At 55.1% G+C, this 12822-nt stretch overlaps 1 protein-coding gene across 1 annotated transcript; it reads right to left on the bottom strand.

Moving 5' to 3' along the window:
- Nucleotides 1–3318: 3318 nt before the first annotated feature.
- On the bottom strand, nt 3319–6557 carry ASGR1 (asialoglycoprotein receptor 1). Its single transcript, XM_040453429.1, has 8 exons — nt 6274–6557; nt 4967–5083; nt 4768–4863; nt 4606–4677; nt 4329–4415; nt 4083–4234; nt 3853–3959; nt 3319–3741 (listed from the first exon to the last, which is right to left on the bottom strand). Exons 1-8 carry the CDS (start codon nt 6497–6499, stop codon nt 3585–3587), a joined length of 1014 nt encoding a protein of 337 aa, XP_040309363.1. The 5' UTR covers nt 6500–6557; the 3' UTR covers nt 3319–3584.
- Between the last annotated feature and the right edge of the window lie 6265 nt (nt 6558–12822).

Raw genomic sequence — 12822 nt, 5'->3', positions numbered from 1 at the left:
TGTCTCTGTCTCTCTCAAATAAATAAGGTTTAAAATTTTTGGAAAAAAAATACAATAGAATCTTTCCAAAAAAAAAAATGTTTAATGTTTCTTTTCGAGACAGAGAGAGACAGAGCATGAGTGGGAGAGGGGCAGAAAGAGAGAGAAAGAGAGAGACACAGAATCCAAAGCAGGCTCCAAGCTCTGAGCTGTCAGCACAGAGCCCGAGCCCGATGCGGGGCTCGAACCCACGAGCCGCGGGATCATGACCTGAGCCCAAGGGAGGTCTCCTGGTTTGTTATTGGTATTGACTTTCCTTGGAGATGGTCTCTTCCTTCCCGATTCTTACAACTCGGATGCCTTTTCCTGTTTTCTGCAGTCTGCCCAGGCTGCCTCGCATGAAATAAGCCAGCAGCACCAACAGTAGCATGGCAGAAACTTCTAGCTGACCCCAATATCCCTTCTTCCCCTTACTGTACACCAGGAGTCGGCAAGCATTTTCTGTAAACAGACAGCAAATATTTTGGGCTTTTCTGGCTTTCTCCCAGCCGCTCAATTCTGCCTACAGCATGAAAGCAATCACCAGCAATATAGAAACGAATGAGCCTGGCGTGTTCCAATGAAACTTTATTTACACAGACGGGTGAGGGCCGCGGTTTTCTGACCCCCGTTCCACATGAATTCAGTCCCCCTGGCTTTTCGCTGAAATTTGCCCCCGCCCCCAAAATACAGAGTCCACTTCTCAGCTGCATTTGGGGCTGCTGCCCTGGGACTGGTTCTGATCAAAGAGATGTACCTGAACTGCACAAGGCTTCTAGAAGTTTTCTCTGCCTCTTCTTTCTTGTGCCAGAAATGGGTCATGGCTGCAGCGAGGCAGACATCTTGGAACGTTGATGGAATTTATATATTGAGGTTGGACATCCACAAATAGAAGCAGCTGCGGTCCTGGGGCGCCTGGGTGGCTCCGTCGTTTCAGCGTCCGACTTCGGCTCAGGTCATGATCTCATGGTTCGTGGGTTCGAGCCCCGCGTCGGGCTCTGTGCTGACAGCTGGGAACCTGGAGCCTGCTTGGGATTTTGTGTCTCCCTCTCTTTCTGCCCCTCCCCCACTCATGCTCTCTCTCTGTCCCTCAAAAATGAATAAACATTAAAAAATATATATGTTTAAAAAAAAAAGCAGCTAAGGTCCTAAAAGAGTTTGCCAAGTGCTTTTTCGGCATTATGTATTTTTTTTTCTTTTGTACTCCATTAATCTAGTCTCTGTACTCCCTAAGCCTTTTATTCTTCTTATTATTATTTGAAAGGGAGAGAGAGACAGCGCGGGAGGGGCAGAGGGAGAGAGAGAATCCCAAGCAGGCTCCACACTCAGCACAGAGTTCGACGCGGGGCTCGATCCCATGACTCTGGGATCATGTCCTGAGCTGAAATCAAGAGTCAGACACAAGTGACTGAGCCACCTGGGGCCCCTCTCTCCCGAAGTCTATTTTATTAATAGATTTCTCTGATGTTAAGCCATCTTTGAATTCTTTTCTTTTTTCCCCCCAAGTTTTTGTTTAACTTTCAGCCAGCTAACATACAGTGCACTATTAGTCTCAGGCGTAGAATTTAGTGATTCATCCCACACCGGGCCCTCATCCCGACAAGTGCCCTCCTCCATCCGCATCACCAGTTTAGCCCATCCCCCCTCCTGCCTCCCCTCTGGTAACCATCGGTTTGTTCTCTAGTCAAGAGTCTGGCTCTTGGTTTGTCTCTCTTTTTCCCCTCTGCTCATTTGTTTCCTAAATTCCACATATGATATTGGTCTGCCTCTGACAAACATGTTATCTTTTTAAATTATTTTTATGTTTTATTATTTATTTTTCGAGAGAGACAGACAGGGCATGAGCAGGAGAGGGGCAGAGAGAGAAGGAGACACAGAATCCGAAGCAGGCTCCAGGCTCCGAGCTGTCAGCACAGAGCCCGACGCGGGGCTCGAACCCACAAACCGCGAGATCATGACCTGAGCCAACCTACTGAGCCACTCAGGTGCCCCACATGTTATCTTTGTAATGCATCATTTGATTGGGTTTGCTAATGATTTATATGGGAATTTTATATTTCTGCTCATTATAGTGACCATTATTTCAAATTTGTTAAAACTTGCTTTATGGACCAGTATTTGCTCAGATTTTTCTTTTAATCTCCTCGCATAGTTGAATAGGATGTATATGCTGTGTTTGATGATTTTTTAATAAATGCCTGCCTTCTGGGACACCTGGGTGGTTCAGTCTGTTAAACGTCTGACTCTTGGTTTCAGCTCAGGTCATGATCTCACGTTTTGTGGGTTTGAGCCCCACGTGGGGCTCTACGCGGTCAGTGTGGAGCCTACTTGGGATTCTCTCTCTCTCTTCCCCTCCCCCTCTCATGTGTGCTCTTTCTCTCAAAAATAAATAAACGTTAAAAATTTTTTAACATTTTAAAATTTAGACGTTTAAATGTAAATTTTTTTAATTTTTAACTTTTTTTCACGTTTATTTATTGTTGAGAGACCGAGAGAGACAGAGTGTGAGCAGGGGAGGGGCAGAGAGACAGAGGGAGACACAGAATCCGAAGCAGGCCCCAGGCTCCGAGCTGTCAGCACAGAGCCCGACGTGGGGCTCGAACCCACAAACTGTGAGATTGTGACCTGAGCCGAAGTCAGATGCTCAACTGACTGAGCCACCCAGGCACCCGTCAAAAATAAACTTTCAATGAATAAATAAATAAATACATAAATACATAGATAGATAAATCCATCCCGGCCTTCTATTTTGAAGGGTTTATTTTGTTATTCATTTTCAAGTCCTGCTCTGGGTGAGCACGAGCCCAGCCCGGGGTGAGCCCTGCTTCTCTGTCTCTGCCCCTCTTTCTTTTTCTGCCTCTCATGGGATTTTGTCTCAAAAAAAAAAAAAAAAAAAAAGTGTTCCTGTGAACCCCCATCCTGGGCTGTGGATTCTATTTATTTGGGGGCCTCTCTTCCACTGGTTGTCTTTGCACGTTTGGTGGTTCTCCAGAGCAGACTTATCTTCAGCTTTGCTGTGTCTGTGGCCCGTGGACACTGCTCCGTCCGCTGTAATGCACGCGACAGACATCAGGGAGTTTCCCTCCAAGCTTCTGCAGCCCTGGACCCATGCGGGTGATTCCGGTCCGAGAGCGTTGGCTGCAGGCGCTGTGGTCCCCAGAAACAGCACACCTTCTCGAGGGGAGCCTCAGAACAGCCCTAACTCGCACGCCTGTGATTAACAAAGCCCACCGGGTCCCCCTGGCTTCCTGCCAACCAGCCCGCTCCGATTCCTAACGCCCAAGAAGCAGACAACTCGTGGCACTTTTAGAATATTCCGTTCATTGTTTCCTCCGAAACACGTTGACAACCACCTGTAAAGCGCGGAAAGCGGGTTGCCCTCTCCCCGCCCCTCCAAACGTGATTCCTGCATTCCTCAGACACCGTCCCCGAAACTTCCCTTAAAATCCCAGATCAAACATCCCCGAGAAGGTGGAGGAGCCCCCATCCCCGCCCCCCACCCGGGACAGCAGCATCGTCCGGCAGGTGGGGGCGCCAAGGAAATAAATTAGGGGGCGGGGGTGCTCCTAGCCGGCCGCGTCCCGCTCTGTCTCGCACACCCAGCGGTAGGGCCTCTGGCACACGTCGTCGTTCCAGCGGCCGTCGTCCGTGAAGTGGGCGCAGTCCTCGCCCCCGCCCAGCCCGTGCCCGTACCAGTCGTCCGGCTGCTCCGGCCTCCAGTTCCTGCGGAGACGCGCGGATGTGAGCCGGGCCACCCCCCTCCCCGCCAAGCCGGGCCCCCCCACCCCCACCCCCACCCCCGGGGACCCGCGGGGCCGGGGCGCGCGCACTCACTTGAAGCCCTTCTCGTAGTCCGTCCCGTCCACCCACTTCCAGGGCCCACTCTGGTCGGTGAGGCCCATCCAGGTGTTCACAGGCCCCATGTGGTGCTGGATGAACTTCTGGGGAGACAGGAGGGGGTGGTGAGCGCTCCCCGGAGCCTGGCCCCCCCCCTCCCGACCCCCCAGGGGCCCACCCGCTCCTCCCGGGAGCCCCCCACCCCCACCCCAGCCCCGGGAGCTCACCTGCTCCTCCCAGGAGCCCACCACCACCAGGTGCGCGTTCTCCAGCCGGCAGTACTTGTCCGCCTCCGGCCAGGACTTCCCGGAGCGCGAGAACCAGTAGCAGCTGCCCTCGTACTCCAGCCAGTTGACCGGGCAGCAGGAGGCCGCGGAGCCTGCGGGGCAGGGGAGGGTGGAGGCGCTGAGGCGGGGCCCGGGGAGGGGAGGGGGCGGCGGGCGGGCGAGCCGGCGGGCGCCCCGCCCCCTCACCGTTGCCGTGCAGGACGGCGATCTGACAGCTCAGGCTCCGCAGGTCCGACACGAACTGCTTCACGTGCAGCAGCAAGCTGGAGTGATCTGGGGGGGCGGGGTGGGGTGGGGGGCGAGGGCGGGCAGGGGGCGGGGCGGGTCAGTGTGGACACTGGGGGCTGGGAAGGGCCCGGCCTCGGCGCGCTGGGGCCCGAGGAGTCACAGGCCCCCGGGGCTCGGCCGGCCGGAGGGACCCCCGGGCCCGACGCGCCCGTGCGCGCACGCTCCCCGCTCTGACCTTCGCTGAGCTGCTGCTGCTGTTTCTGCAGCTGGGACTCCAGCGACTTCACCTTCCTGCCCACGCTTCCCCCTGGGGGAGAGGCTGGCTCAGTGTCCCGACATCCCCAGCGGTCCACGGGCCCCCCTCACCCCCCCAGCCGCAGCCCCAGGGCCCGCTCACCCTGGCTGCTCAGGGCCTTGACCTCGACCTCCGTGCTCGCCGTGAAGTTGCTGAACGTGACCCTCAGGGCCTGCAGCTCGTCCCGCAGCTTGGAGTCTGGAGGGGGGGTGTGCACGGGGCAACATGAGGGGGCCGTGACCCCCGTCACAGACGCCAGCGCTCTCTCACCACTTGCCCCGCCCACCCCCAGGGCACCCACTCTGGGATCCGATCACACAGACAACCACCAGCAGCAGGAGGCCGAGGCCCAGGGAGAGCAGGAGGAAGCAGGGTCCGGAGCAGAGTCTCCGGAAGAGCCGCTGGGGCGGAGGTGGCACTGCAACAAAACAGGGCGTCCGGGTGTCAGGGACCGGGTCCCGGAGCGGGCGAAGGCTCCTTCTCCAGGGAGCCCTACAGGTGAAGAAATCCGTTATTGGGGCGCCCGGGTGGCTCAGTCGGTTAAGCGTCCGACTTCGGCCTCAGGGCATGATCTCAGGATCCGTGGGTTCGAACCCCGCGTCGGGCTCTGCGCTGACAGCTCGGAGCCTGGAGCCTGCTTCGGATTCTGGGTCTCCCTCTCTCTCTGTTCCTCCCCTGCTCATGCTCTGTCTCTATCTCACTCTCTCGAAAATAAATTAAGATTAAAAAATAAAAAAGAAGGAAAGAAGGAAGGAAAGAAAGAAAGAAAGAAAGAAAGAAAGAAAGAAAGAAAGAAAGAAAGAAAGAAAGAAAAGAAAGAAAGAAAGAAAGAAAGAAATCCGGGTGGTAGGCCACCCTGAGGGACCAGAGGCCGGGAGGAGGGCTGGGAGCGGGTGCAGAGCGCCGACCTGCCCCAGCCGGCCGGAGCCCTCAGCCTTTGCTGACACCTAGTGGCCGGACTGTGTCACTGAAGCTGATGAACTACATTAGTTTTGGGGGGAGGGTTCTGTTACCCCCCTGAAAGGCCGGGAAAGAGAAGGAGGTTTCTCCTCTGGCTGGGCCCCAGGAGAGAAGACAGAGGAGCCACAGCCCCCCCCCCCCACCCCCACCCCCCCGGGGGGGGGGGGGCTCCCCTGCAGCCCCTTCCCCCTACTCCCATCCCCAAGAACCCTCCTGCTCAGCCCAAACAGCATCCCTGCTCGCTGGAGAAACAAAGGAGGGGGGGTGGCTGTTGTCCGACGAGGGCCTCAGCCTCCCCATGGAAGTCTGCCCCTTGTCCCTGTCCCCTGGTCCCGGACACCCCATGCACACACGCTCTCACACCTGGCCGAGGCTCACCAGGTGTTAGAAGCGAGGAAGGCAGCCCTCAGTGCTCCCAGGTACTCCTGGTCCCCTGGTCCCCTGGGTCCACACCCTCCCCGAGGTCCTGGCCAGGGGGTGACGTGGCAAGGGTCAGGAGGCTAGCGGAGGTGGAGCGGACCGTGTTCTTGTGAGTGGGGCCGACCCAGAGGCCAGGTCAGGGCTCACAGGAGGAAGCAGGAGCTGAGTCAAGACGACAAGAGCCACCTCACTGTCGCCTGTCCGAAACGCAAGGAGGCGTCCCCTTACCTTGTCTAAGCTGATGGCCATTGTCCTCGTTGTCCAGATGCTGAAGGTCTTGATAGTCATTTGTCATGATAGGGCTGGCTGGACCTGGGCCTAGGTCAAGGCTGGGGTTAGGGCTGAGGCTGGGGCCGGATGGAGCCGGACGGTGCGGGGTCCAGTCCGTTTCTAAGTCATCGGTGGTTACGTGAAAACCTCTCTTCTTTCTCCAGTTCTTTCCCAGGCCTGACATGCAAACTTCACCCCTCTGAGGTTTTCCCGCCCAGCCCCCTCCCCACCCGGGTCGGGGCCCCGGCCTTTCTTCCCCTTTTACTTGCTGGCAGTCTTGAAGTGGATTCCTGGATCCCCCAATGCTGTGCAGATCCCAGGCTAAGAAGGGGGCTGGAGCCCAGAGACTTGGGGTGCGCGGACAGCCCTGGACGATGGGAGAGGAGGGAACAGGGTCCCTCCGAGGGCCCTGAGCCCTGCGTGTCTAGGTCTGTGTGTCTCTGGGTCTGTGTGTCCCAACACTGCAGCTGGCATCCCCAGCGCCTGGGACTTTGGACAGTAAACAGAGGTGGGAAAGGATTTGGAACTCAGGGCATGTGTGGGGTGGGAGTGGGGGATGGGAGGCCTCCGCTTTCCTCCCCGGGGGGGGGGGGGGTGAATCTCCTGCTCTGCACCCCCCCACCCCGGCCCCAGCCAACACCCCACTAATCACTGCTCGGTTTGGGATGGGGAGTCCGGTCAGTAGGGGCCAGAGGTGTTCATTGCTGGTTCCTTCTGCCCCTCCTTTGACTTCCTGCCGCTAAATTTCTCAGAATCGTTGGTGTTTCCAAACATCCCTGACCGGGACCAGGGGCCCCCCGAGCTCCGCTCTTGCCCAATCCGGGCTCTGACCCTGGCATCTGAGCCCGGGGCCCCGGCCCTCCTGTGAAGCTCAGAGGCCAGGCCCTGCAGCCTTGGGGCCTGCTGCTTTACTCTCCCTGGGAGCAAAGTCCCCCCCCTTCCCCCCCAGCAGCCTGGGGGTGGTGGGGAGAGAGGCTGGAGAGAGAGCAGGCTTTCCCCACCCCACCTGGGACTGGTGCTAACAAGCTCCCATTGGCTCCTACTGGGCACCCAGGCTTTTCACCCCTTAACTCCTCTCTTAAAGCCCAGAGCCCAGCCCGATTTGCAGATGAGAAGACTGAGGCCCCGACAGGTAAGAGCTTACCCAGGGTTACACTGCAAGGAAGCAGCAGAGGCAGGCCTGGAATGTAAGCCGCCTGATTCCAGGACCCGTGTTTTGTCCCCGGGAAGCCTACCTAGACCCTGGATCCTGAACCATCCCCGAGGCTGGGCCCTGGGGTCTCAGACCCTTAAAGCACAGACCCTCCCAGCCCCACAGGGGATTCAGGGAGGCATGTATGAATTCAGATTATGCAAACTTAGAAACTGAACAATACTGGGGCACCTCGGGGGCTCAGCCGGTTAAGCATCCACTTCGGCTCAGGTCATGACCTCACGGTCCATGAGTTCGAGCCCCACATCGGGCTCTGTGCTGACCGCTCAGAGCCTGGAGCCTGTCTCAGATTCTGTGTCTCCCTCTCTCTCTGCCCCTCCCCTGCTCGCACTTACACACGCTCTCTCTCTAAAATAAATAATAATAAAAAATTTAAAGATAAGAAATTAGGCAATATTAAAGATGTCCATGGGTCTCACTTTAGGCCCCAAATGGGAAAGGGTGCAAACACTATGTGTCAAGGACAGAACTAGACTTTATTACAAGAGTTTTACATTATATGAGATCTCAGGAACACAGTCCTCACATTCAATAAGAAAGCCCCAGGGGCACCTGGGTGGCTCAGTCGGTTGAGAGTCTGACTTCGGCTCAGGTCATGATCTCTCGGTTCGTGGGTTCGAGCCCCGTGTCAGGCTCTGTGCTGACAGCTCAGAGCCTGGAGCCTGCTTTGGATTTTGTGTCTCCCTTCTCTTTGCCCCTCCTCTGCTTGCACTCTGTCTCTCTCTCTCTCTCTCTCTCAAAAATAAATATTAAAAAAAAAAATAAACACACAAAAAAAGAAACCCTTGGGTACACCCTCATTCCTGTGTCCTGAAAAGCCCCCTGTTGTTTGCATGCGCTGGGGCTGCGGCCAGTAATTCGGGGACTATTGGGCTGTTCGCATTCTCTGATATCATCGCTCACAATCCGGTTTATTCGGGCAAACATACCCATGCTGCTTTGGTCAGAAGAGTGACCGAAAGCACTTCACTGCGGAAGCTGTGACCGGCAGGAAGCACATAGGGGCTTCTGGGTAATGGAAACGTTATGCTCTTTTTTTTTTTTAATGTTTATTTATTTTTGACAGAGAGAGAGAGAGAGAGAGAGAGAGAGAGACAGAGCATGAGCGGGGGAGGGGCGGAGAGAGAGAGAGGGAGACACAGAATCCGAAGCAGCTCCAGGCTCCGAGCTGTCAGCACAGAGCCCGACGGGGGCCTTGAACTCAAGAACCGTGAGATCGTGACCTGAGCCGAAGTCGGCCGCTTAACCGACAGAGCCCCCCGGGCGCCCCATGGAAATGTTCAGCTTCTTGATCTGGACACGGGTTGCGTGGCTATGTCCCCTTCATAAAACTGCAGAAAAGCTGCCCACTTATGATTTGTACTGGACGTTCTACTGGAGTAAGGTGTTCCTGAAATCCGGTTTCAGAAAAAACACTGTGAAGAAAGCCAGACAAACAACATGATACATGTGCTGGGGCCGCTCATTTACGGGCGAGCCTCCTGCAAAATACCAGAGATGGTCCTAAGAAACTAAAAAGTAGCTAGAAAGAACACCAGGCCACAATGGTGACGCTTTAGGCCGAGAGCCCATCCACCCTGTGCATTTATTCCTTTAATATGTATCTTCGGGGCACCTGGGTGCCTCAGTCGGTTAAGCATTTGACTCTTGATTTTGGCTCAGGTTGTGATCTCACGGTTTGTGAGTTTGCGAGCCCCACGTCGGGTTTTTGGCTGATACTTTGGAGCCTGCTTGGGATTCCCTCTCCCTCTCTCTGCCCCTCTTCTGTTCGTGCCCTCCCTCTCCCTCTCCCTCTCCCTCTCCCTCTCTCTCAACATAAATAAATGTAAAATAAAATTTTTAAAAATGAATATATATCTTAAGGGCACCTGGCTGGCTCAGTCGGTCTAGTGTGCGACTCTTGATCTCGGGGTTGTGAGTTCAAGCCCCATGTTGGGCATGGAGCCTACTTAAAAGAAAAAAAAAGATATATATATATATAGAGAGAGAGAGAGAGAGAGAGAGATCTTAAATTATGCGAGGCCTTCGGGGACAAGGGGCCTCTTGTGTTAATTCTCTCTTGCTGAGTAACTAGGTACCCCCAACTTAGTGGCTTAAAACAACACCTATTTGTCAGCTCACAGTTCTGTAGGGCAGACGTCCAACTGGGCTGTCTGCTCAGGGTCTCACAGAGCTGAGATCCAGGTACTGGAGGACCTCGTCTCATTTCTGGAGGCGAAGGAGAAGGAGAACGAGCTTGCGAACACATTCAGGGGGTCAACGGAATCCAGTTCCTCACAGCTGCGGGACTCAGGTCCCCCTTTCCTTGCTGGCTGTCAGCCGGGGGCCACCCTCTCCTGCAGACCACCGTGTTCCTTGTCACGGGAGCCCTCCACCCCCAGAGTCCGCAACAGGGGCGCCTGGGGGGCTCAGGGGGTTAAGCGCCCAATTTGGGCTCAGGTCACGGTCTCATGGTTGGTGAGTTCGAGCCCCGCCTCGGGCTCTGCCCTGAAGCTCGGAGCCTGGAGCCTGCTTCGGATTCTCGCTCTCTCTCTCTCTCTCTCCCCCTCCCCTGCTCATGCTCTGCCTCTCTCTGTCTCTCAAAAATAAATAAATGTTAAAAAAATTTTTTTAATTGATTAATTAACTAATTAATTAATCAATTAAAAAGATTAGGTCCACTTGGAAGAATCTTCTTAAGGTCAGTTGTGTATACACGGCACTATATAAGGTCAACCAAACATAACATAACATAATCACGAGAGTGATGTATCTTAACACACTCAGGTTCCAGGGATGACGGCATGGAATCTTGGGGGCCACCATTAGAGCTCTGCCTCAACACAAAGCGACCCTGTCCCCTCTGGGTACACTTGCCTGCCGGTTGAGGAACTCATGACCAGAGCAACGCAGGAGGCTGGGCTCGGAACCTGGCACTCTCACCTCCGGGATGATCGCGAAAGGCTCCTCCTGGGGGGCACCTGGCGAGGGGCTCAGTCGGTTAAGTGGTTAAGCGTCAGACTCTTGATTTGGGCTCCGGTGGTGATCTCACGGTTCGAGCCCCCAGGCGGGGTCTACACCGACAGTGCAGAGTCGGCCTGGGATTCGCTCTCTCCCTCTCTTTCTGCCCCTCCCCGGCTCACTCTCTCTCTCAAAATAAATAAACTTAAAAACATTAAAAAGGAAGGAAGGAAGGAAGGAAGGAAGGAAGGAAGGAAGGCAGGCAAGCTCCTGAAAGGAGATCTCTAATGTTGGCCAATAAAAACAGGTAGGATTTTATCATTGGTAATTAATGAGCAAGTGACCCTGCGGAGAGGAAACAGTAGCACAAGGGAAATGGACTGAGAGGTAGTGTGGACCACTCTGGGAGCCTTGAACGTCAGGGTGTGGATTTTTGAAGGTCACTCAGAAGCACGGTAGTCTCCAAAATGGGGAATGCGGGGCGCCCGAGTGGCTCATGGCTCAGTCAGTGGAGTGTCCGACTTCAGCTCAGGTCATGATCTCACGGTTCGTGAGTTCGAGCCCCGTGTCGGGCTCTGGGCTGACGGCTCAGAGCCTGGAGCCCGCTTCAGATTCTGTGTCTCCCTCTGTCTGCCCCTCTGCTGCTTGTACTCTGTCTCTCGCATTGTCTCAAAAATAAATAAACATTAATTTTTTTTTTTAAAAATGGGGAACATGCACCCCAGGGAAGTCACAAGGTCATCCACCGGAGTGTGGCAGGAAAATATTTGCATAATATTTATATATTTATAAAATATTTTTAAGGTTTATTTATTTATATATTTTTAATACATATACTTTTAATGTGTGTTTATTTTTGAAAGAGAGAGACAGAGCACGAGCATGGGCGGGACAGAGAGAGAGAGGGACACACGGAATCCGCCGCAGGCTCCAGGCCCCGAGCCGTCAGCCCAGAGCCCGACGTGGGGCTCGAACTCACGGACCGTGAGATCATGACCTGAGCTGAAGTCGGACGCTTCAGGGTGTGAGTACTGGGAGGTGAGACTTCCTGGGGGCCATCTTGAAGGGTGGCCACGTGTTTAGAACTAATGAACGAGTGATGACAAACTGGGGGACACACGCTCAGAAACCTTTCACAGATGGGGCACCTGACCAGCAAAGTTACAGACCGGGACTACAGACCACAAGGTTCATGAAGATTTGCAGGCAAAAGGCAGGACTGTAATTAAACAATGGCGTGGCCTGGAGGCAGGTGATGGGTCAGAGATGGGCAGCTCAGTGAGGGAGGGAATTGGCGCGCCTAACCAGGGTCCAGAAGGTTGCCAGAGGCAGGTCTGGAGGCCGCAAGGGTTCTGGGCTGGAGACATTGATGTAGAGTCTTGAATGTTGCCCAAGGCCATACATTCGTCCATGACACCCGCCCAGTGAGGGGCCCATTGGGAAGGAAGCAGCCGGAACAGAGTCCCCGCCCCCACGAAGGAAGGGGAAGAAAGATCCCCAGGACTGCCAACCACACAAGTGCAGGAGTGGGGTTGACCCTTAGGGCCAGCTCTGGGCACCCCAAATACCCGGTCAAGACTGCCAAGGAGAGAGGACAGTGAGCCTCCCACTGGATGAGTCAAGAGAAGGACGTGTTTTGGGGCAAGGGGGGAGCCTAGCAGTGGAACAGAGAAGAAGCTGGTAAGGAGGGCGTGTGGACGCAGAGCAAGAAGGACACGGGAGGCTGGGGGTTCTCAGCATGTTTTTTTTTTTTTTTTTTAAATTTTTTTTTTTTTTTTTTTTGGGACAGAGAGAGACAGAGCATGAACGGGGGAGGGGCAGAGAGAGAGGGAGACACAGAATCGGAAACAGGCTCCAGGCTCTGAGCCATCAGCCCAGAACCCGACGCGGGGCTCGAACCCACGGACCGCGAGATCGTGACCTGGCTGAAGTCGGACGCTTAACCGACTGCGCCACCCAGGCGCCCCTCAGCATGTTAGGGCGGGGAAGACGAACAGCAGGACAAGGGCGGCTATCAGACAGTTGTGAGTTCACCTTGCCCTTGTCCGGAGAGTGGGTTGAATGCTCATGTCAGAGAGCTGGCATTGCCTTGCACAGGGCCTGGCTCGTACTAAGTGCCCAGCACAGGCTAGCCGTCTGCATTCGGATTATTATCACTAGTTCGAGTTCAGCCAGCCCCCCAGGGCTTCTGAATGTGGGGAGCGGGGGAGGCACATCTCTCTCTGTCTCCCAGAGGGTGGTTAGCGACTTACCTGGGAAGGAACTGGGGGAACTGGGGGCCTGGCGTGTCGGTGGAGTTAAGACAGCCCCTCATCTTCTGTGGATGAGACCTGGGCACTGAGCCCCCTCGGCCC

This window comes from Herpailurus yagouaroundi, unplaced genomic scaffold (assembly GCF_014898765.1).
Source record: "Herpailurus yagouaroundi ecotype Mexico unplaced genomic scaffold, PumYag 208, whole genome shotgun sequence".
NCBI lineage: Eukaryota > Metazoa > Chordata > Mammalia > Carnivora > Felidae > Herpailurus > Herpailurus yagouaroundi.
The sequence above is the reverse complement of the archived record's forward strand: the minus strand, read 5'-3'. Positions and strand labels throughout refer to the sequence as shown.

Excerpts from the sequence above, each read along its gene's own strand:
- ASGR1 (XM_040453429.1), bottom strand. The coding sequence starts at position 6,499 with ATGTCAGGCCTGGGAAAGAACTGGAGAAAGAAGAGAGGTTTTCACGTA. Across the intron at positions 4,416-4,605 it reads GCAGCAGCAGCTCAGCGAAG|ATCACTCCAGCTTGCTGCTG; the intron begins GTCAGAGCGGGG and ends CCGCCCCCCCAG. Across the intron at positions 3,742-3,852 it reads GACTACGAGAAGGGCTTCAA|GAACTGGAGGCCGGAGCAGC; the intron begins GTGAGTGCGCGC and ends GCGTCTCCGCAG.